The sequence below is a fragment of the Tamandua tetradactyla genome, chromosome 17, assembly GCF_023851605.1.
Source record: "Tamandua tetradactyla isolate mTamTet1 chromosome 17, mTamTet1.pri, whole genome shotgun sequence".
Lineage (NCBI taxonomy): Eukaryota > Metazoa > Chordata > Mammalia > Pilosa > Myrmecophagidae > Tamandua > Tamandua tetradactyla.
In genome coordinates, this window is record NC_135343.1 from 42,698,685 (window position 1) to 42,724,383 (window position 25,699).

A 25,699-nucleotide genomic window follows, 5' to 3' on the forward strand; every position below is an offset into this window, starting at 1 on the left:
ACAGTGCAGAACAGCTCCCGGAGCCATGTCAGTGACCAGACATACAGCGTACCCGAGTCTGGACCAGCTGGACCAGCTGTGAGCCTCCCCAGAACCGTGAGTTCCCCAAACAGCTGTGGCCGGCGCCCCTCCCCGACAGGCTGTTTCCCAGAGGCGAAAGGAAAGAGACTTTAACAGCAGCAGGAGCTGAGTCCAACCAAACACCAATTGTGGCATTAATTAACAAATTCTGACTACTAAAAATAGGTCCCCAGCTCAGGTGAACCTGGTCAAGGCTGAGGTCATTCATTGGGCTAATGGAAAAAGAGGAAAGGGGAGGAAACGGAGGTTTTTGTGGCTGTGTTTCTACGGAGGTTTGGCTGCCTCTGGATTCAGCGGTGGGACTTCTCAGGTTGCAACTGCCCCAGGCATAGGCAGAAACGGGCTACTTTCAGGGCTTGTCTCCCGCCTGTGACTTCCCCAGGGGAGGGGTGAAGTCCAACTCAGGTGGGATCTCTCCCCCAAGGAATTCAGACCCAAGGGATTGGCAATTTGAAGCCATTAAAACCAGCCTACAACCTCTCCTCTGTCTCCACCACGCCCCCAGTAGGGGGAGTCTCCCAAAGTTAAAGGTACCGCATCATCTTATGCTGGTGGGACCTGCAGGCAGACAAGCGCCATGTACTGGACAGGATAAGAAAAACAGAGTCCAGACACTTCACAGGAAAGTCTTTCAACCTGCTGGGGCTCACCCTCAGAGAAAACTGACGCAGGTGACTCCTTCCCCCTGATAGGAGGCCATTTTAATCTGAGAAAACCCGGCTAGAGTCTATAATACCTATGTAGACCCTCCTAAGGGTGTGTGTGTCTGTGGGGGGGGGAAGGCACCAATACAAGCAGGGCAAGAAACAAGAAAGCAAGAACTGAAAAATTCTCCTTTGTTAAACAAAACTTAAGCTAGAGGTCTAGATAAAGCTGAACTGAATGTCAAAGAACAGATAGACAACAAAGTCATCCAGTAAGAAATCCCTAGGTAAAAGAAGTGAAAGCAATCTCCAGAATAAACTAATTAAGGTAATTAAATGTCAAGACGCCAGCAAGAAATAACAAATCACACCAGGAAAATTGAAGATATGGCCCAGTCAAAGGAACAAACCAGCAATACAAATGACATACAGGAGCTGAAACAATTAATTCAGAATGTACGAACAGACATGGAAAACCTCATCAAAAAACAAATCAGTGAATTGAGGGAGGATATGAAGAAGGCAAGGAATGAACAAAAGAAGAAACTGAAAGTCTGAAAAAACAAATCACAGAACTTATGGGAATGAAAGGCAAGGTAGAAGAGATGAAAAAAACAATGGAAACCTACAATGGTAGATTTCGAGGGACAGAACATAGGATTAGTGAACTGGAGGACGGAATATCTGAAATCAGACAAGAAAAAGAAAATAATAGGGGAAAAAATGGAATAATATGAGCAGGGACTCAGGGAATTGATGATAATATGAAGCGCACAAATATACGTGTTGTGGGTGTCCCGAAGGAGAAGAAAAGGTTTTCGAAAAGGGGAAGAAAAACTAATGGAAGAAATTATCACTGAAAATTTCCCAACTCTTATGAAAGACTTAAAATTACAGATCCAAGAAGTGCAGCGTAACCCAAAGAGAATACAGCCAAACAGACATACTCCAAGACATTTACTAATCAGAATGTCAGAGGTCAAAGAGAAAGAGAAAATCTTGAAAGCAGCAAGAGAAAAGCAATCCATCACATACAAGGGAAGCCCAATAAGACTATGCGCAGATCTCTCAGCAGAAACCATGGAGGCGAGAAGACAGTGGGATGATATATTTAAACTATTCAAAGAGAGAAACTGCCAACCAAGAATTCTATATCCAGCAAAACTGCCCTTCAAAAATGAGGGAGAAATTTAAACATTTTCAGACAAAAAATCACTGAGAGAATTTGTGACCCAGAGACCAGCTCTGCAAGAAATACTGAAGGAAGCACTAGAGACACATACGAAGACAGAAGAGAGAGGTGTGAAGAAGAGTGTTGAAAGGAAGACTATGAGTAAAGGTAAAAAGGAAAATTAGATATGACATATATAATCCAGAAGGTAAAATAGAAGAAGAAAGTACTACCCATGCAGTAATAACACTGAATGTTAATGGATTAAACTCTCCAATCAAAAGACATAGTCTGGCAGAATGGATTAAAAAACAGGACCCATCTATATGCTGTCTCTACTCAAAGGACATGAGGGCAAGGACACAAATGGACATTTACACACCAATGTTTATAGCAGCATTATTTACAATTACCAAGAGATGGAAGCAGTCAAAATGTCCATCAACAGACGGTTGGCTAAACAAACTGTGGCATTTACATAAGATGGAATATTATGCAGCTGTAAGACAGAATAAAGTTATGAAGTATGTAACAACATGAATGGACCTTAAGGACATTATGCTGAGTGTGATTAGCCAGAAGCAAAAGGACAAATACTGTATGGTCTCACTGATATGAACTGACATTAGTGAATAAACTTGGAATATTTCATTGGTAACAGAGACCATCAGGAGATAGAAATAGGGTAAGATATTGGGTAATTGGAGCTGAAGGGATACAGACCGTGCAACAGGACTGGATACAAAAACTCAGAAATGGACAGCACAATACTACCTAACTTTAATACAATTATGTTAAAACACTGAATGAAGCTGCATGTGAGAATGATAGAGGGAGGAGGGCTGGGGACATAAGTGAAATCAGAAAGAAAGATAGATGTTAAAGACTGAGATGGTATGATCTAGGAATGCCTAGAGTGTATAATAATAGTGAAATGTATAATGTACAAATTTAAAAAATGTTTTTGCATGAGGAAGAACAAAGGAATGTCATTATTGCAGGGTGCTGAAAATAGATGGCAATTAATCTTTTAAAATGCCACCTAATGTGTGAGACTAAAGCAAAAAATGCTTATTTGCTACAAAATTTATATTTTGACTAGTGCATTTCCTAATATAACTTATGTAGACAGTTTGATTAAATACCATAAGTACATGGAATCTCAGGTAGGACATGAGATTTTGTTGGTTTGTCCAGAGTGATGCCCCAATGAATCCCAGAGTGATTCGATCAGTGAGTGGAAAAGTATTTGAAAAGCCCCCTTCAGGGAATGGTGAGAATGGGGAGAAATGCAACTTCCCCAAGTTGAATTCTGGATATTCTCACAAGCAATGTGGGCAACCAAAGCTATAGGCTGAGCCCCCGGTCTTGGGGTTTGTTCATATGAAACTTAACCCCACACAGGATAGGTCAAGTCTACTTAAAATTTAGGCCTAAGAGTCACCCCCAAGAGAGCCTCTTTTGTTGCTCAGATGCGGCCTCTCTCTCCAGCCAACACAACAAGCAATCTCACCACCCTCCCCCTGTCTACGTGGGACATGACTCCCAGGGGTGTGGACCTTCCTGGCAACATGGGACAGAAATCCTAGAATGAGCTGAGATCCAATATCAAGGGACTGAGAAAAACCCTAGAATGAGCTGAGATTTAGCATCAAAGGATTGAGAAAACCTTCTTGACCAAAAGGGGGAAGAGGGAAATGAGACAAAGTGGCAATGGCTGAGAGATTTCAAACAGAGTCGAGAGGTTGTTCTGGAGGTTATTCTTATGCATTAAGTAGATATCATCTTGTTATTCAAGATGTAATGGAGAGGCTGGAGGGAACTGCCTGAAAATGTAGAGCTGTGTTCCAGTAGCCATGTTTCTTGAGGATGATTGAATAATGATATAGTTTTCACAATGTGACTGTGTGATTGTAAAAACCTTGTGTCTGATGCTCCTTTTATCTATCTTGTCAACAAACGAGTAGAACATATGGAATAAAAATAATAGGGGGAACAAATGCTAAAGTAAATTTAGTTTGAAATGTTAGTGATCAATGAAAGCGAGGAGTAAGGGGTGTGGTAGGTATAATCTTTTTTTTTCTTTCCTGTGTTCGTTTTATTTCTTTTTCTTTTGAATTTTTATTTCTTTTTCTGAAGTAATGCAAATGTTCTAAGAAATGATGAATATGCAACTAAGTGATATTGTGAATTACTGATTATATATGTTGATGTTTTATTTGGTTTGTTAGTTTTTTTAATTAATAAATTTTAAAAAATAAGGAATGGGGAAACAAATGTTAAAATAAATTTAGTTTGAAATGATAGTGATAAATGAAACTGCGGGGTAAGGGGTATGGTATGTATAATCTTTTTTTTCTGTCAGTGTTTTATTTCTTTTTCTGTTGTCATTTTATTTCTTTTTCTGTTGTCTTTTTATTTCTTTTTCTGAATTAATGCAAATGTTCTAAGAAATGATGAATATGCAACTATGTGATGATATTGAGAATTACTGAATATATATATAGAACGGAATTATATGTTAATGTTTTTGTTTGTTCTTAATTTTTTTAAATTAATAAATTAAAAAAAAAACAGATATTGTCCAGAATAAATTTTAAAAAGCAAGACCCAACCATATGTGCTCTCTCCAAGAGATGAATTTTAAGTATAAAGGCACAAAAGAGCTTGATAGTGGAGGAAAAATTTAGTATAAGAAGTCTGGAGAAGCACTATTAATAAGAGCATAATGAATAAATAAATTACGGTATATTCACAGAAGAAAATACCACACATCAATGCAAACTAAAAAACTAAAATCTAACACAACTTCGTTTCCTGGCCCGTGCATCTCCCCCCACCAAAAAAAAAATCTTATGCAGCAATATAATTCTCATACTGAAGAGTTAAAGAAATGAGTAAAAATAATAAAAGCACACTTCCACTTTTACAAAATTCAAAAATTGGCAAATATAAACTGTAGGACCTGAATGTAGGACATGAACTGTAGGACATGAATAAATAGGTGGTAAAACTAAAGAAAGTCAAGGAAATAATAACCCACACCTTTACAGGTAAAGACAGGTATGTGAACAGGGAGCAGCATCTTGGGGGCCTCCGGGTGCTTGCCTAATTCTATTTCTTGACCTAGTTACAATTCATAATTATTCTTTAAACAGTTTTATGCATTCTTCTACAAAAGTATGATAGTATCATAATAGAAATTTAAAAATAAGAAGAGGTATGATTGCTGAATCATTATATTGATATTTCTTTTAGTCTCCAGTGTCTTAGAGCAGCTAGGAGTAAAAACCTAAAATTTTGGAATTATAACCCATACCAAACTCTGAAATCTGTTCTACAACTACTTGTTGTGCTGTGCTTTGGAATTTATTGCTTTTTTGTATATATATGTTATTTTTCACACAAAAAAAGAAGCAGCAGCAGCAGCTAAGCCTGCTTATAATTATGCCTAAGAGTCATCCTCAGAGAACCTCTTTTGTTGCTCAGATGTGGCCTGTCTCTAAGGCAACTTGGCAGGTGAACTCACTGCCCTGCCCACTACGTGGGACACAACTCCCAGGGGTCTAAATCTTCTGGAAATGTGGGACATGACTCCTAGGGAGGAGCTGGGACCCAGCCTCATGGAATTGAGAAAGTCTCCTTGACCAAAAGAGGGAAGAGAGAAATGAAACAAAATAAAATCTCAGTTTTGAGAGATTTCAAACAGTCAAGAGGTTATCCTGAAGGTTTTTCTTATGCATTATATAGATATCCCTTTTTACTTTGTGGTGTATTGGAGTGGCTGAAGTGGCTAGAGGGTACAGTAGCTTTGACTTTTTAAGACAATTGTATAATTCTATAGCTTTTGCAAAGTGACCATGTGATTGTTAAATCCTAGTGGCTGATGCTTCCTCTATCTAGGATATGGACAGATGAGTAAAAAAAATAAGGACAAAAAAATAAACAAATAATAGGTGGAGGGACAAGGAGTAAAAAAAAAATTGGTTAGATTGCAATACTAGTGGTCAATGAAAGGGAGGGGTAAGGGGTATGAGATGTATGGGTTTTTCTTTTTTCTTGTTATTTCCTTTTCTGGAGTGATGTAAATGTTCAAAAAATAATCAGGGTGCTGAATACACACTATGTTTTGATATTGTTAGCCACTGGTTGTATACTTAGGATGGACTATATGTGCATGAAGATATCTTAATAAAAATATTTAAAAAAAAAAAAAGAAGAAGAAGAAGAAGAAGAAGAGAGAGGGGAAAGGAAAGGAGGGAAGGAAGGAAGAACATGGACAGGAAGAACATTTTCCAGGCCCCACTTCTCAACATTTCTTCACTAGGTCTGAGGTGGGACCTGTATTTTCACATTTGAGATCCAATGCAAGTGGGCAAAGGGGAAATAAGTATAACAAAAATGCCCAATGTACCCATTATCCAATTAAAAAAAATAAATATTACCAACATCTTTTCTTTTCTATATTGTCTTTTACACAGGGAACCATAATGTTCCAGGAATTGACCCCTAAAAAGGAGATTAGCCTGTAATCTATGCATGATTGTTCTGTAAAACTACAACTCCTCTAATTAAAAAAATTAAGAAAAAAGATTAGGCCAGATTTTTATTTAAAAATAAAGTCAACAGTACTATTGTATTTTTGGTTTGTAACTGCACTTTTTACTTCCTACAGGATCAAAAACACAAATGCATAAAATACAATAATAAATTAGCTTTGGATTCGTAATGTATAAACTTGTGATTGTGACAATAACTACATAAACGTAGGGTGACAGAGGAGTATAGGACATGGTTTGGGTATATTATTGAAATTAAGTTGGTATAAAAGCAAAGGAGATTGATATAGATTTAAGATGTTAAATTTAAGCCCCACAGTAACTACAAAGAAAATATCAGAGAACATGCAAGCTCATAGAGACAGAAATTAGAGTACAGGTTTCCAGGCATGGGGGTGGGGGAATGGGGAGTTAATGCACAATGGGTGTAGGGTTTCTGTTTAGGGATATGGGAAAGTTTTAGCAATGGAAAGTGTGAGGGGACCGTGGTATTGTGATTAATCCCCCTGAATGGTGTGCCTGGGAATGGCTGAGATGGGAAAGTTTATGTTGTATATATATTTCCACAATTTTCGAAAAAAGAGAGCAACTAAAAAGAGACAATGACCATTAAGCGCAACACATGATCCTGCGTGGAGGCATTATTGGGACATACAAAAAAATTGTAACATAGACTGTAAGCTTTACATTGATATTAAATTTCTTGAACTTGATTTCAGCATTTAAGGTGGTTACATAATTGAATATCCTTTTCTCAGGAAATGTCCATGGCAGTATTAAGTGTTCAAGAAGCATGATGTATGTGACCTACACTCGAGTATTCAGAAAATGGGTGGCTGGCTGGCTGGCTGGATGAAATGGCAAAGGTAAAACATTAAAACTGGTGAATCTAGGTATCTGGTGGGGACAGGGCTATCATGGAGTTCTGTGTATGGGATCTGTATTATTTTTGTAACTGTCCTGTAAGTTTGAAATTGTTTCAAAATTAAAAAGCTAAAAAAAAAAAAAAAAGCAAGACCTAAAAATACCTATCACATTTTTTTCTTCTTTAAAGACTGAAATAAAGAACCATAGTTAATTCTTTAGTCTCAATAATGTATAGTGTAAATAACCCATGTAACTGAATCAGAGAAACCTAGTTGCCTTATCACCATTATCAAAGTTTATTGACTGGTTAATAGCTGAAGGGCATTACGAGTTACCCCACATAATTCATTTCAGGTATACCTTTAAAGTTGGGGCAGCTTGACATACTTAAGATCCAAGGTTATACAGCCATGTAGATGTACTTTTTTCTAATACTCTCTTTCCTTCAATTCATCACTGCTTCTAAACCTAGTTTGTAGAAACATACCAGTATCTTTGAAACTATACCTTCTTGATTGCCTCTTCCTCCATCACCTGGCTCCACATTTTCTATATAGTTTTACCACATATTGATGATTTGATAATGAATATAATTTAATTGTGCATGTCTTTGAACATTATCTAATGAAATTATACTGTATGTATTCTTCCACAGTTTTTGTTCATTATTTTTGTGTAATCCATCTATGTTGATGCATGTAGCTGTAGTTCATCCATTTTCAATGCTATTTCATACTCTACTATATGCATATTCCAATTTTTTGTAGAAGCACGTTTTATCTCACTTCTTGCTATTTCAAAATATGAAAAAGCAGCCATTAATGTTGTTGGTATGTATACTGTTATCCTATCCCAGAGTTTCTCTAGGTTATACAACCAGTAGTGAAATGACCTAGCCACTTCTTGCTTGTGTATCTGCCTTACCAGAAAATGCCAAGTCATTTTTCCAAAGTTGTATGGCAATTTACACTCCTATATACAGAGTGTAAGTATTTTAAAAGCTGCACATTTCTAATAATACTTGAGATTGCCAGGCTTTTTATTTTTGCAAATATCAGGGAATAAAATAATGTTGTGTGGCTTTAATTTGAATTTTTCTAATTAGTAATTAGATATATTGAGAACTCATCATAGGTTCTTAGGTCATTCACACTTTCTCTTCTTGAAATGCATATTCATGGCTTTCTTTCATCAAGCTGTCTTTTTGTTGTTAAACTTTTAGGAATTCTTTATACATTCTGAATACCAATCCTTAATTTGTTTATGTGTGGCAAATGACTTCTCCTAATTTGTATCTTTTTTTTTTTTTTGAGAGTGGAATATTCAAATTTTATTGCAGTTACAGAAGTTTAGACCAAAATCAAGCTATGGAAGAGGGCAACCTGGAGAAGAAAAGTCCTTATCCAGGACAGGTTAAAGAGCCAAGAGGTCAGAGGCTAGGATGGCTCACCCGTATGAGTGCCAGTGCTATTTACAATCATCAGTGAATCTACATGTAACTGACCACAGGAAAAATCCAGCCAAATATTTCAAACACTTCTTCTCTTAGGACAGATGGATGCCATTTCTTTGAATTAGATTTGTGTCCTAGGAGAATCCAATGCAGCTCTGTTGTGCCCTTGTGACAGCACACATTACACTGAATGGCCACTGCCTTTTTCCATGTGGGAAAAGCATTTTGAGAGCAAGGACTGCATTGTAACTCTGGCTTTAGCACAGAGGATGGTATATAGAAGTGCTTGATAAATATTTCTGAATGAATGAATAATCCACCTAGACTTGGTTTCTGGTGTAGTTGATGAAGGAGTTCAACACTGCGAGACTTTGTTTTCCTCTCCACCTCTAAGTTCTCCTTCATTTGGTTTAGTCCTATCTCTCTTCTCATGCTATAAAAAAGGCACCACCAGATTGGGTGGGTGAGATGGGAGTGAAACTGCCTTTTTTTTATATAGGGTCTTTTGATTAACAAAAGTCCTTAATTTTAATGTAATCAACTTCATCCATCTGTTTATGACACACTTCATGTATTATTTAAAAAATAATTACCTTCCTTACCCTGCGATCATAAAGATATTATGCTATAGTTTCTTCTTAAAGTTTTAAGTTTGACATTCACATTTAATTACCTGCTTTATGGACTAATATGTTCCCTAATGTATTCCCAATGCAAGCTAATAATCGCCTTGTTCAAATCTTTTATCGTTCTGATTTTTTGCATGCCTCATCAATTGCTAAACGATATACAGAATCTTCTCCTATGTTGATTGTTTAATCACCCTAAGCTGTGCAAACCCAGTACCATGAAATGGTTTGGGTTAGAAATGGGAATTAATTAGCTTACAGTTTTGAGGCTGAGAAAATATCTAAATCAAGGTCTCATCAAGGTGATATTTTCTTCCCCAAAACTGGCTTTCAGCAATCTCTGGCAGCTCTGCACAAAGCAAGACACATTAGTGTCTGCTGGTCTCTTGCTTCCCTTTCAGGTTTTGCTACTTTCTGCTTCCTCCTGTGGCTTGCTTTCTTTCTGTATTCATTCCATTCATAAAAGAATCCAGTAAGAGGATTAGTACCCATCCTGAAGGAGGTGAGTCACATCTTAACTGAAATAGCCTCATCAAAAGGTCCTACTTACAATGGATTTACACCCACAGAAATGGATTAGATTTAAGAATGTGTTTTTCTGGGATATATACAGCTCCACACCACTACAATGATGAATTTGCCCATTTCACCCCTTAGTTTCATCAATTTTTAATTTGTACATTTTAAATACATGCTTTCATATGTAAACAAATTACAACTGTGGCATCTTGCTGAAATAAATCTTTCATCATTATATAGTAATAACCTTTATCTTTAGTAATGCTTATTGACTTAAAAGTCTATCTTGTTTGGCAGATCAAGGGCCAGGACAGCAGAGGGCCTTTAGAAGGAACTTTTAAAAATGAAAGCCCTAAGCTAACTTTCCTGAACAATATCCTGTTGAAACTAATTTCATTTAACATTAAACTAATTGGCCATTGAGATACAGTCAATAAAACTAGGCAGGTTTCAAAATTCACAGGCATCCTAAGTTTATGGTCTCTTGAAAAATCAATGTTTATTTTTGAGGCAAATGTGACTTGGTTGATGTTAATTGATGTGTATCTATATGTTACTTTTCTTTTACTTTTTACATGAACTTTTCATTTTTTATGACTTAAGGCCTCCCATTTCATGCAGCTATTGCTCAATGTTCTTGGTTAGCACTAGTGGAAAGTGTTAATAAAAGGGAAAACTGTGTGTGGGGGGGGGGAGAGAGGTGTAGGGGAACCCTGTACTTTCTCCATTATTTTTCTGTAAACCTATAAATCTCTAATAAAAAATAAATAAAATTTAAAAATAAAAGTCTATCTTGTTAACGTATAATAATATGTTGATATCCAAGTTAAGAGACAATAAATGGGAAAACAGTCAACCCAGCCTGCTGAAAAGAATGTTTGGCTGTATGTTTTCTTGTGCAGGGACTGCAGCGATGGTAGCTAGCTCAGTGTGGGCCTTCTTGGGTGGAAAGCTGTGATCTCTGAGGGTTAACAACATTACCAAATCAGGAGAGAACAGGAGGAAATATCATTATACTCCCTCCCAGCTACTAAAAAAAAAAAAAAGAAAGTAGTAATTCCGGGTCAAGATGGTGGCTTAACAACATGCGCATTTTAGTTCATCCTCCAGAAAAACTACTAAATTACCAGAAACAGTACAGAACAGCTCCTGGGGCCACGTCAGTGACCAGACACACAGCATACCCCAGACTGAACCAGCTGGACCAGCTGCAAGCCCCCACAGAACCGTGAGTTCCCAAAGCTGCAGCGCCAGCACCCCTCCCCCACAGGCCGCTTCCCAGAGGGAAAAGGAAAGAGACTTTACCAGCAGCAGGGACTGAGCACAATCAAATGCCAATTGTGGAATTAATTAACAAATTCTTACTAAAAATAGGCCCCCAGCTTAGGTGAACCTGGTCAAAGCGGAGGTTGCTCATTTTTGCCCCAGCACCAAGGGGCACGGCTGATGGAAAAAGGGGGGAAAAAAAGAAAGAAACAGAGGTTTTTCTGGCTGTGTTTCTACAAAGGCTTGACTGCTTTTGGATACAGCGGTAGGACTTCTCAGGCTGCAACTGCCCCAGGCATAGGCAGAAGTGAGCTCTTTTGGAGACTTGTCTGGAGCCTGTGCCTTCCCCAGGGGAGGGATGAAGCCCAATTCAGGTGGAATCCCTCCCTCAAGGAATTCAGACACCAGGGCTTGGTAATTTGAAGCCATTAAAACCAGCCTACAACCTCTCCTCTGTTTCCACCACACCCCCGGCAGGGAGAGTCTGCCAAGGTTAAAGATGCTGCATCATCTTATGCTGGTGGGACCTGCAGGCAGACAAGCACCACCTACAGGGGAGGATAAGAAAAACAGAGTCCAGAGACTTCACAGGAAAGTCTTTCAACCTGCTGGGGCTCACCCTCAGGAAAAACCAACACAGGTGAGTCTTTCCTCCTGATAGGAGGCCAGTTTGGTCTCGAAAAATCCAGCTGCAGTCTATAATATCTAAGTAGACCCTCCTAAGGGTGGGGGGGGAAAGGCACCATACAAGCAGGGCAAGAAACAAGAAAACAAGAACTGAAAAATTCTCCTGTGTTAAACAAAACTTAAGCTAGAGGTTCAGACAAAACTGAACTGAATGTCAAAGAACAGAGAGACAACAAATTCATCTAGCAAGAAAACCGTACGTAAAAGAAGTGAAAGCAATCTCCAGAATAAACTAATTAAGGTAATTAAATGCCTAGACACCAGCAAAAAATAACAAATCACACTAGGAAAACTGAAGATATGGCCCAGTCAAAGGAACAAACCAGAAATTCAAATGACATACAGGAGCTGAAACAATTAATTCAGAATGTACGAACAGACATGGAAAACCTCATCAAAAAACAAATCAATGAATTGAGGAAGGATATAAAGAAGGCAAGGAAAGAACAAAAAGAAGAAACTGAAAGTCTGAAAAACAAATCACAGAACTTATGGGAATGAAAGGCAAGGTAGAAGAGATGAAAAAAACAATGGAAACCTACAATGGTAGATTTCGAGGGACAGAACATAGGATTAGTGAACTGGAGGATGGAGCATCTGAAATCCAGCAAGAAAAAGAAAATAATAGGGAAAAAAATGGAATAATATGAGCAGGGACTCAGGGAATTGAAAGACAATACGAAGCGCATGAATATATGTGTTGTGGGTGTCCCAGAAGGAGAAGAGAAGGGAAAAGGAGGAGAAAAACTAATGGAGGAAATTATCACTGAAAATTTCCCAACTCTAATGAAAGACTTAAAATTACAGATCCAAGAAGTGCAGTGTAACCCAAAGAGAATACAGCCAAACAGACATACTCCAAGACATTTACTAATCAGAATGTCAGAGGTCAAAGAGAAAGAGAAAATCTTGAAAGCAGCAAGAGAAAAGCAATCCATCACATACAAGGGAAGCCCAATAAGACTATGCGCAGATCTCCCAGCAGAAACCATGGAGGCGAGAAGACAGTGGGATGATATACTTAAACTATTCAAAGAGAGAAACTGCCAACCAAGAATTCTATATCCAGCACAACTGCCCTTCAAAAATGAGGGAGAAATTTAAACATTTTCAGACAAAAAATCACTGAGAGAATTTGTGACCAAGAGACCAGCTCTGCAAGAAATACTGAAGGGAGCACTAGAGACAGATACAAAGACAGAAGAGAGAGGTGTGGAGAAGAGTGTAGAAAGGAAGACTATGAGTAAAGGTAAAAAGGAAAATTAGATATGACATATATAATCCAGAAGGTAAAATAGAAGAAGAAAGTACTACCCATGCAGTAATAACACTGAATGTTAATGGATTAAACTCTCCAATCAAAAGACATAGTCTGGTAGAATGGATTAAAAAACAGTACCCATCTATATGCTGTCTCTACTCAAAGGACATGAGGGCAAGGACACAAATGGACATTTACACACCAACGTTTATAGCAGCATTATTTACAATTACCAAGAGATGGAAGCAGTCAAAATGTCCATCAACAGACGGTTGGCTAAACAAACTGTGGCATTTACATAAGATGGAATATTATGCAGCTGTAAGACAGAATAAAGTTATGAAGTATGTAACAACATGAATGGACCTTAAGGACATTATGCTGAGTGTGATTAGTCAGAAGCAAAAGGACAAATACTGTATGGTCTCACTGATATGAACTGACATTAGTGAATAAACTTGGAATATTTCATTGGTAACAGAGACCATCAGGAGATAGAAATAGGGTAAGATATTGGGTAATTGGAGCTGAAGGGATACAGACCGTGCAACAGGACTGAATACAAAAACTCAGAAATGGACAGCACAATACTACCTAACTATAATACAATTATGTTAAAACACTGAATGAAGCTGCATGTGAGAATGATAGAGGGAGGAGGGCTGGGGACATAAATGAAATCAGAAAAACAGATAGATGTTAAAGACTGAGATGGTATGATCTAGGAATGCCTAGAGTGTATAATAATAGTGAAATGTACAATGTACAAATTTAAAAAGTGTTTTTGCACGAGGAAGAACAAAGGAATGTCATTATTGCAGGGTGCTGAAAATAGATGGTAATTAATAGTTTAACATGTCACCTTATGTGTGAGACTAAAGCAAAAAATGTTACAAAATTAAAAAAAAAACAACAACTCAGAAATCGACAGCACAATATTACCTAACTGTAATACAATTATGTTAAAACACTGAATGAAGTTGCATATGAGAATGATAGAAGGATGAGGGCTGGGGCATAAATGAAATCACAAAGAAAGACAGACAATAAAGATTGAGATGGTGTAATCTAGGAATCCCTAGAGTGTATAATAATAGTGACTAAATGTACAAATTAAAAAAATGTTTTTGCATGAGAAAGAACAAATGAATGTCATTACTGCAGTGTGCTGAAAACAGATAGTAATTAATATTTTAAAATTTCAACTTACGTGTGAGACTAAAGCAAATAATGTTTACTTGGTACAAATTTATACTTTGACTAGTGCATCTCCTAATATAACTTAGTTGATAGTTGGTTGAACACCTTAAGTACATGGAACTTTGTATAGGACATGAGATTTTGTTGGTTTGTCCAGGTGATGCCCTGATGAATCCCAGAGTGATTCCATCAGTGAGTGGAAAAGTATTTGCAAAGCCCCCTTTGGGGAATGGTGAGAATGGGGAGAAATTCAACTTCCCCAAGTTGAATTCTTGATATTCTCACAAGCAGTGTGGACAACCAAAGCTATAGGCTGAGCCCCCAGTCTTGGGGTTTGTTCATATGAAACTTTACCCCACAAAGGATAGGTCAAGTCTACTTAAAATTTAGGCTTAAGAGTCACCCCCAAGAGAGCCTCTTTTGTTGCTCAGATGTGGCCTCTCTCTCCAGCCAACACAACAAGCAGACTCACCACCCTCCCCCTGTCTACATGGGACATGACTCCCAGGGGTGCGGACCTTCCTGGCAACGTGGGGCAGAAATCCCAGAATGAGCTGAGATTCAGCATCAAGGGATTGAGAAAAACTCTAGTATGAGCTGAGACCCAGCATCAAGGGATTGAGAAAACCTTCTCTACCAAAAGGGGGAAGAGTGAAATGAGACAAAGTGTCAATGGCTGAGAGATTCCAAACAGAGTTGAGAGGTTATCCTGGAGGTTATTCCTACGCATTAAGTAGATATCACCTTGTTAACCAAGATGTAATGGAGAGGCTGGAGGGAACTGCCTGAAAATGTAGAGCTGTGTTCCAGTAGCCATGTTTCTTGAAGATGATTGTATACTGATATAGCTTTCACAATGTGACTGTGTGATTGTGAAAACCTTGTGTCTGATGCTCCTTTTATCTACCTTGTCAACAGACAAATAAAACATATGGCATAAAAATAAATAATGGGGGAACAAATGTTAAAATAAATTTAGTTTGAAATGCTAGTGATCAATGAAAGGGAGGGATAAGGGGTATGGTATGTAAAAATTTTTTTCTGTTTTTTATTTTTCTGTTGTCTTTTTCTTTTTCTGAATTGATACAAATGTTCTGGAAATGATCATGATGATGAATATGCAACTAAGTGATGATATTGTGAATTGCGGAGTGTATGTGTTGGGAATGTTTGTGTTTCGTTCTTGTAATTTTTTTTTAATTAATAAAAAATGAAAAAAAGAAAGTAGTTAGGCTAATGAATGCAAAGGGCTTCTCCTTAGGAGCCATCTCGAGCACCAAGAACAGTGGCTAATAATGATATATAAGCCACTGTGTGATAAGCAACTATTACTAGTAAAGCACAATGCCCAAGAACTTTAATATTTATGATAAAATCTTTACCATATTGGTTAAAAAAAAGAGGGAAAGACTCTCAAATGCAAACATTGCAATACACATAAAAATAGTGAGGAATGACTCCATCAAGGAGTATATGATGTTCTACAAAACTGCAGTGTGAGACTGCTAGCCACCTGGCCACCCTGGGCTTCTCATGTCACTGAATCAATAGGCAAAAGAGGGTTGCTGTACAAAATGGAGTGACTGAACCTGTTATCAATTGAAAAGTAAAGTTGCTGCTAAACAATGAAGGCAATACATATGTCTGGAAACTAGCATTTCTGATGAAAATGGAAGGGTTATATAAAGTTAAAAAAAAACAGTAAAACTAATTTATGATATTAGAAGTCAGGGTAGTTATTAGCTTTAAGGAAGGGGCCTTCTGTTTGGATGCAGTGCTAATTTCATGAATGTGTCCATTTTGTGAAAATTCAATTTTTAATTTGATTTGTGTACCTTTCTATATATTTATAATTCAGTAACAGTTCTAAAAATCAGAGGTGTTAATGGAAAGCAAAATATATATATACAGGAGTTTCCTTTGCCTACCAAAAAATACAAGTAAAAGTTACTGACTACAGCAATCCAAAACAGATCAGTGGTGTTTCACCTTTTCTGGGAATGAATGTTTAAAACCACTTAGGTGCTAGCTGAGTGCAAAAGGAATACAAAATGGGTAACGGAAAAGAAAACATATATTTATATGTATGTGTACATATATATATTTATTTATTTATTTAACTATGGACTCATGACTGGTTGTACAAATGAGGGCCTTAGTAGCAGTGCATATTCTCTTCCTTGCTTTGATATGTACACATTTATATATTCAAAAATACACTAATCAACTTTTGCCCTCCCCACCTTCCAATTACTTTACCCAAAGCTACATAAGCGTTAGTGGTAACTTCACAATCTAAGTAGATATAAAAGGGAGATAGTGATTAAGCAAGAAAGGGACCAAACATCACACAGAGATGGATACAGTAACTTCCAGAATTTCTTATGCCCTCCTCTTGAGGTGAGTACATCTTCATTTCAACAGGGACAGGTGCAGCAGGTTCAGCAGAATCATGATATTCTTTCTGTCCTTCTTTGGAAACTTAAATATAGGTATAAGATGAGGATGGATACTATGTATTCACAAGGGCGAACTGCACTAGACAATGTCTGTTGAATATCCCATATTATCCTCACCTTTCTAAGTGCTCCCTTTTACAGGATATTTGTTTACAGAGATCCAATTAAGAGTTCATAGAAACAGCCATGTGTACAGGATTTGGGAAGGAACTCAGTATTCTCCAGTGGCACTTGCAAACGGGCTAATGTGAGATGTACCCACAGCTTCCATACATCTTTCTGAACATCACCCACCCTGGTGCTGCAGACCGCTGACATCACCAGCAGTAGTTTCTAGGTAATTCCTACATTTTCAGATTTCAGTGGTCTCCCTGAACTGCATTTCCTTGTTCTAATGTAAATTCAATTCCACATATTAAATCCTTTCCTAATGGAAATGGCAGTATTAACATCTGATTTCCTGACTTAGCAAGTAAAGGCACTGAAAGAAAAAATAAGAAAAAAATGCTATTTACAGTATATTACAATTTATGTCAGCAGGTATTTTATTAAGCACTTACTTTAGCAAAGTCATTGTGCTTAGACACTAAGAAATATATGTTTCAAGGAGCTCATTTGTCCACAGGTACTTCTCATATGATCTGTGTACCTAGAGTACCCCATATACTGGACAACACAGGGTAAGAGTGGAAAAAGCAAAAATTGGCTATTACATTTTGTGAGTCAATTGTCCATTTAAATAATGACCCAACTTCTCAGGGATCCTATTTAAGCACAAGCTAAACCACAGTGGTATCTTTAATTTTAAAAATATAATAAAATTAAAAATCAGACCTATCTTCTTATAGAGTGATTGTCAACATTTTCAGAGTTGTCCTTACTTAGTTTCCACATATGAAGCTCAAAGGAGATGAGAATCATTAACTTGGGAATATCACTCTGTTGGGAAGGTCAAGTTGTAGAGACAAGATGTCTGTCTACCAGTTAGCTAGCTTTTCTCTGGGGAACCCCAGGGACTCTCATTTCTATGTCTTCTGTCACAGGAAAAACCAGGAGTGTGGTAAATTTATGCAAATCCATCTCTACTGAGAAAATAATTCAAAGCAAATAAATTTTTAATGGTGTGTCAGTTACTAATGGTATTCAGAGGCCAGAATATATTCCCATTTCAATTGCCAATACAAAAAGACTACAAATAAAGTTTCAAATTAATTTGTTTCTTTCAAACAAATAAATGCTTAAAACTTTTGTTAACAACACACAGATCAAGTTAAAAACCAGAAAAATCCTACAAAGATTTCCACTGTTCCTGTCCATAGGAGCAGTGACAATAAATTAATAATAAAATCAATATGGATTTATATTTTATTCAAAGGATAAATACAAAATTAAGAAAGTCAAAAACAAAATTTAGAACAAATATGCTTTGATATTTCAAAACAACTCTACATGCAAAGTACAACGGGGGAAAACAACAACCACATAAAGCCCCCATTAATCAAACTGGCCAGACACATTCAAGTCTAACAGAGAGAAACTAGAATTTAATGCAACATCATTTCTCTTGCCTAGAAACGAAAACTTTACATCTCAGATTTTTTTCCCTCCCATTAGAAGCACTATTTGAAGACAATGGATCAAGCTTTCTCATGATTCCATCTCACATTGAACTTGTCATAGTAAAACACTAATGGTTGATGCCACCCTGGCTTTCCTGATGAAGACAATGTCAACATAAAAGGGGCTGCTGGAAGAAACAAACTACAATGATCATCAAACATCTAGGCCTCAACAGCCTAAATACGATCTAAAGTTAATACATACCAATCTTCGGTTCTCACAAATTAAGAATGTATTGTTAAGTACCAGGAGGCTATACCCAGTTCACAATACTGATTCCCTCATTTGCTCTTTAGTACATGTATCTAGACTTCTCATTGTGTATTTGCTTAAATTATACACTTTGGGAATTGTGGCAATTTTTCTTTTAACGCCTCATCATATTTATCTTCATTTCAAAACATACAAAGCTGAGTGAGAGAGGCAACATCAAATCCTAATCAATATGATATACAATAGCTATTAAATTTTTTTTTATCTGTGAGTTCTTTATTTGGTGGCTCTTGTGTTTTAAGTATTGAATGTTTCTACATTACTTAGAATTCTACAGAAATCAAAAGCATATGAAAATACACCAACTACTTTCATCCTAATAAGTATAGTCTTCAATTTTATACACATACAGAGAGGCAGACTGATATATGAATGGGAAGGGAAGAATTAGAATTTTATCAAAAGAGCATTTCTAAAATTGTTTATAAGCTCCACTTCTTATTGTGAAATATATATATATAAGCAATAAATTTCAAAGTACATTATAACAAGTCATTATAGAACAGATTCCAGAGTTTGGTTACTGTTTGACAATTTTAGGTTTTACCTTCTAGCTGCTCCAAGACACTGGAGACTAAAGAAATATCAATATAGTGATGCAGCAGCCATACTCATAAATCCTATCTTCTCTGTTATAACTCCTCCTTCTCCTTTGATCCTTCTCCCAACCTTTAGGGGTATTTGGGCTCTGCCCATTCTAACTTTTTCATGTTGGAAAAGGCTGTTGATAATAAGGGACAGGGGGGTGGAACTAATTGAAATTCTTGGAGAGGCTGGCCCCTCTGGGTTTCAGGATATTACCTGGTCTAGGAACCCATCTGGAGGTTATACATTTCTGGAAAGTAATGTAAGTATGTGAAACTTTTGTAGAATCTCAGATAGAGCCCTAGGTGTTTTTTAGGGTTAATAGGAATGGTCTTGGTTGGGGATTGGCAAACTGTAGTAATTAGCAGCATCTAGGTAAAGCTTGCATAAGAGTAGCCTCCAGAATGGTCTCTCTCAGCCATAACACCTTCTTTTGTTACATTTCTTTTTTTTCCCCCTTTTGGTCAGGAAGGCACTGTTGATCCCCACAGTGCCAGGACCAGGCTTGTTCCTGGGGGTCATGTCCTATGTTGCCAGGATTTTAATCCCTGGATGTCATGTCCCACGTAGCAGGAAGGGGAATGATTTTACTTGTAGAGTTGGACTCAGAAAGAGAGAGAGGCCATATCTGAGCAACAAAAGAGGTTTTCTGGAACGAAAATTCCATTTTTTAATTTCATATTTTATACTGATCCAAAGGGCTTTTAAAAATATGTCATGAAAGCAAACGTTTTAGCTGATTTTCCTTCTCCTAAGAGTATAACAAATAATGTCAGAGAAATCTTAAGATAAGCCAAAAGGCTACTTTGCTCCCAATATCAGAACTAATTATACTCAAAATCTCTTGAAACATTAAAAGGCAAATATGGCTACATACCAGGTTCCCTATGAGAAAAAACATAATTGAAACCTTGGAATTTGAGTCAATGAGTCATGCTTATAAGAAGTCCACAGATGTGCCTTTTCAACCTTGGCAGTTATTTCTTGCATACTTGCTAACTAAAACAGAATCATGAACTTATCCTTACTATAAATATATATATATACTTCCTGGAAAAGGGTCAGTTGGTTAAGTGAACTATAACCTGGTAAACTTTTTCTGTACATTATTATAAGATTAGTTTATAGTTTCTGGGTGCTTGTTAAACTAATAAAAATTCCTATATCATCTTAAAAATGAGGAAAAGCAATTCACCTTCAGAATAATGAGAAAAAATGAACCTTACTTCTTTCTCTCATCCAAAATAAGTTAAAGAATTATTTTTTTCCCCAAATTCTACTCCAATGAAAAGTTGCCTCTCAATTTCCAAGGAAATTATTTCTTGCCCTTTAGTAGATATTCAGTAAATTCTTACTGACCTACAGTTTGGGAGAATTTAGAGAAAATTATTTTCTAGGAGTACGCTTAATTTTATGTCAGAAAAGTGGCTTGTGGGGAAAATAATCAGGGCTGGTGTGGTAATCCGAGGTTTTGCTGCAAAGCAACACTCAGGAAGCAGGACCAGAGGTTGGGCTCAATTCTAAGGGTAAGCAAAACAGCACATCTATTCATTCAAACCACCCTGGCATAACTCTGTCTCCTGAAAAACACAGCAAGTGCTGTAAGCACTAGGGATAGAGATTCTAGCTTACTGTTTATAAAGGAATTCTGTAAAGGGAATCTTTGTTCTAAAATTAATAGATTGCCAGATACTACAGTAACTTTAGATTTGAAAGGCATGCTCACCCAACCTTAAATATCCTTCTTTTGCAATGATCAATTCATTCAAACCAAGTGTTTGAACACTTTATACCTTGGAAATTTGCAACAAGTGATATACTGCAAAAACACATTTTTAAGATGAAAAAATAAAGTATCTATGGAGTATGATATCAGAAAGTATAAAGCTTTTGTTTTATCTAATGTGCCTTTCTAAAACAAACAACTGAGAAGTTGGGGTGGAGAGACACAACTTTTAATACTATTTATGCAATCATTCCTTCTTCTTAAAAGCAACAGTAATGAATGAATTTTTAGTGTCAGAAATGTTTATCACAACTAACTAAACATGGGTTGCATTCTTAATCCATACAATTCTTATCACTACTGCAAAAATGGGTTCACTTCAAATACTGGCAAATTGTTTCAAAATGTAATTCTTGGCAAGTTTTTTGTAGTTTATTCACAGTTCAGGCTTAGAGTCACTGGACTTAAGAAGACATGAGAAAGAAGTAATTGGCTCAGAAAACTAAAACATTCATTTCAAAGAACAGAAAACTGAAACAAAGCAAGGAGATTCTAAAATTTCCAACTTACAACAAGTATAACTTAAACAAAACCCAAAAGTTTTATTGAAGTAAAAATGCATTCAATTACAGAACATTTAAAATTCAACAGGATCATTTCTATATTCATTCTGAGAACTAGTACAGTAAGACAAGTAATTCAAGAATGTCCTAAGCTGCTTTCATTAGCCATTATTTATGGAATATTCCATTAACCTTTTGATACTATTACAGACTTAGAAGTTAATATGGCATGACGTTACAGTCTTGCTGGTTAACTATGCTTTTTATTTTAACCCTGGATATTATTGGTACGAAGCTAATATTATCAGTTTTGTTGGATGTCATTGTCATGGGTCTGAATGTATGATTAAATTCATCAAGCCAGGGAGATACTGAAATATTAATAGCCCTCAAATATAGTGGGTAAAAATCCAGCTTAAGTGTTAAAACCTCTAATCTAGAGATTCTAATAGTAATCTGTTTCCATAGGTAAAACACTCTGTCTAGTATTCTTGTACACAAATCTACTGAATATGTAGGTTATCATAAGTCTAAAATATTTCTTTACCATTCCCTTTGATTTCTTTGGCCTTCATAAATTCAATCTGGGTTATGAATTGCTTTTCAATGACATTGTGCTTTTTAGAAAAATCAGTTAAGTTGAAGCATAAATAATCAGTACTAATCTTTCTCTTTCATTAGTATAGCATAACCTAATTTTTAAAAAGAAAAAAAAAAATGACCTAAAAGGCTTTTTCAAATATGTTTGTTAAAGTGAATATTTCAGTTAGTTTTCCTTCTTTGAAGAGTAAAAGAAATAAATGTCAGAAGACTCTTAGCAAGGAGCCAAAGAAAGTCCCTTTCCTCCCATCCTCAGAACTAACTAAAGACAACAGACCTGTTTTCAGAAGACAGTAAGTACCATCTCAGGAACAACCTTCCAGGAAATCTAAGAAAGAAAACCTGTCTTAGCTCTCTCAACCAATAACCCCATCTGCACATCACCACATCAGTTCCCTCTGAGTAGTATTAATGCTTGATTGTTTTTTATCTTTGTCTATTAATAATGGCTGTTCCTTAGAGTACCACAGATAATATGGATCGTTAATACCTTGGACACTAGCTTACTTTACAAAGTGCATTTTCACCTCTTATGAACATGATATACCCCAAAACTTTACAATTTTTTAAGTAGACGAATTCACTCACAACATTTAACAACCCAGCTCAACTCAATGTTTCTACACTCTCACACTGTGCCTTCCAACGAACCTTGTCTTCACCAGTAATGAGACCACCTGGGGACAACTGGACTCTGCTCATATTTATCCATTTCTAGAAGAGTGACTTGTCCATAGTAGATATTAATTAATACTTGTTGGGACAGTTCTAACAAACTAAAAAGTTAACATTAATTTTTCTCTTTTATTCCTATAGCATGGCAATTAGAAAGAAAAGCTGACTCCAAAGTAATAATCACTTACTCAGTCATGAGCTAGGTGCTACAGACATGATCTCCTGCCTAAAAAAGTTCTAAGTTATATATGAGTGAATTTAAACTTCAAATATACTACAAAAAAGAGGACTATTATTTCCTACTGAGTCTTTTATAGAATATCCTTCTTGAAAAGTAAGATTTTCTTATCCTAAATTACATGGGTTTTAGTATATGTGCTGCTGAAGCAAACACATAACATTGTTTCTAACTGGGTTTGATCACTTACTCAGTGGCTTGCCTCCTATAGTATCTTTTTGTGCTCAGAATAAATGGGGTAGAGAGCAAGAAGAAGGAAGAGAGAGGAGAAATCATGTTGCTTTCCGTTATTAATGTCAGCTTCTGTTTGTTCTTAATGTCAGCTTTTGATATTCAGTTTAGAACTTATCCTGTGTATTTATTATAATATAGACAGACAGAGAGATAGACAAACATTATATAAATTCAAGCAGGGCGGGCCACAGTGGGAGAATTCTTGTGTGCCCCAGAGACCTGGATTTGATTCCAGGTGCCTGCCCATGTTAAAGAAAAAAAGAAAACAACAACAACAAAAAACCTTATTGTAAATTCAAGCTACTAACTGCTTTCACATATTAGTTTTAACTTAGAATTCTGAATTAAATGCTACAAACCTATACAAATCGTGTGTAAAATGCTAACGTACCAAACATAAGAAATAATGACATTCATATGCATTCTAAAACCAGGCTTACACAAAACAGTTTTAGAAACAATTAAAGCAGCTAAATATAGCTATAATAGCTATATATATGATATAAATAGTGACATTTTTGTTTTTAAAAACAAGGGGGTTTCTATTCTCCATCTATGCTAGTCCTGCCAGATTACCTTAAATTATGCCAATTCTTTCTCTAACCCTAATACATAAGCAGAATTTTATGCTTCTCTTGCAGAAACAACAGCTAATAAAAACTCTCAATCTCATTAGGTAATTCAAAAAAAGAAAGGCAAAGACTGAATTTACTTAAATAACTGTGCTAAATATCTCACCTTCACAATTTTAAAGTGAAAACACTTGAAAGGACTTAAGAAAAACATAAACACAACTAAGGCTCTCCTATAACCTCTAAAATCGGGCAAAAAAAAAAGCTCCACTGAAGAAATTATTACAACTTTTTCGGTGTCAAACTAATTCACTACTTAAGAGTATATTTTAGGTTGTCAACTTCCATATCTGATACTAACCAGCTGAAGGCACCTCAATATCTTTTTATCTATACCACCTTCATTCTTATCTATATTTCAGGGGTGGAACACAGAAAATACAAACAAACAAATGGCTAGAAAATAATACTAAATTTGATGCAGTCCTTCACCAATATCAGTAAAAAGCATATAGCTTTTCTGAGGGCAGCTCAGCATATAGCTTTTCTTTTAGAGGTAAATGATTAGTCAAAAGAATTACAAATTTTCCAAACAATTGTAAAGAGCTTACAAATTGGCACTAAGGTATTAGTTTTACGTAAAGAAGCAGTGAAGGAAAGGTAAAACTACATGAAATTCTTCCTTCGGACAACATTGAAGAGGTATAACATCAATTTATCAGTATTGATTTAATCTGATACAATTGAAAGCAGCTCTCTGCTGTAATTTCAAAGAACAAGATAAAATATGTCATTCAGCAGTCATGTAAAAAATGAGAGATAACCTGTAGGTAGAATAACCTATAAACAACCACTTTTAATTGATAAGCAAAATAGGGAGTACGACATTTAACACCTACACATCCTATCTTCAAATTTATAATCATTTTGTTGGTAGCCCAAAGTAGATCAAATTTAAAGTTTGTGCTATAAAATTGTGCAAACACATTCTGTTAAGGGTCAGAGAAAACCAATGCACTACTATAATATATTGCTTCCTAAATTACTTTAACCTACAGATTATAACAGACAAGTCTGAGAAACTAAGTTTAATCTAACTTAGATAGAAATCTACCAAAGAGTTTTCCATTTTTAAGTTTTACAGTTTTGATTTAAAAACAAAACAGAAGCACATTTCAAATAAATCACAGCATCTTCTCTGTATAAACAGCTTAGCAAAATCTTAATTCAATTGTCCAAGTATTAGCATACGTTCCTACTGGCTCTAGATATTCCAGTTAAATGCACTACTCGTTCACTTGCCTGACTGACAGAAGCATGGTAAAACAAATGCCAATTATTTTAAAAGCACGCAATCCTCTCAGATTGAACTGGAGGGCCCAGAAATTCAATATCCGGCATTCTTAAAAGAAAAAGATAGATAAAATCTCCTTCTGATATAGATTCCAATGCAGATTTCATTATTCAAACTTTCCCACAAATTACTGGAAAAATATAAGAGGTAATTTTCACAAAAACCACTAATTGAGTGGAATAATCATAACTGATATATAAATAAGAATTTACTAAAAAAGGCTTAAAGGAGTGATATTTTAAATCAAGATTTCAAATACAAAAGGTGTCTCATGTTGCTTAACTGCCCAGAGTTGCAGATGCTCTTTACTCTACAGTTACAGATTTGGCTAGATTCCGTGGAAAATCAACCTGCAAAAAAAAAAAAAAAAAAAGAGCAAGATATGAGATTATACAACTTGTAGGGCAGAGAGAGGGGGGTTGTCATAATGTTTCTAAAAACAGAAAACATTATGCTCATTAAC

The 25,699-nt window shown here is 36.2% G+C and overlaps 1 protein-coding gene across 1 annotated transcript in view; it reads right to left on the reverse strand.

Moving 5' to 3' along the window:
- Nucleotides 1-21,578: 21,578 nt before the first annotated feature.
- GFPT1 (glutamine--fructose-6-phosphate transaminase 1) overlaps nucleotides 21,579-25,699 on the reverse strand; it is a 95,377-nt gene continuing 91,256 nt past the window's right edge. Inside the window, exon 19 of the mRNA XM_077134447.1 lies at nucleotides 21,579-25,586. Within this exon, the coding sequence (XP_076990562.1) occupies nucleotides 25,542-25,586 (45 nt within the window). The 3' untranslated portion in view covers nucleotides 21,579-25,541. The remainder of the gene's footprint in view (nucleotides 25,587-25,699) is intronic.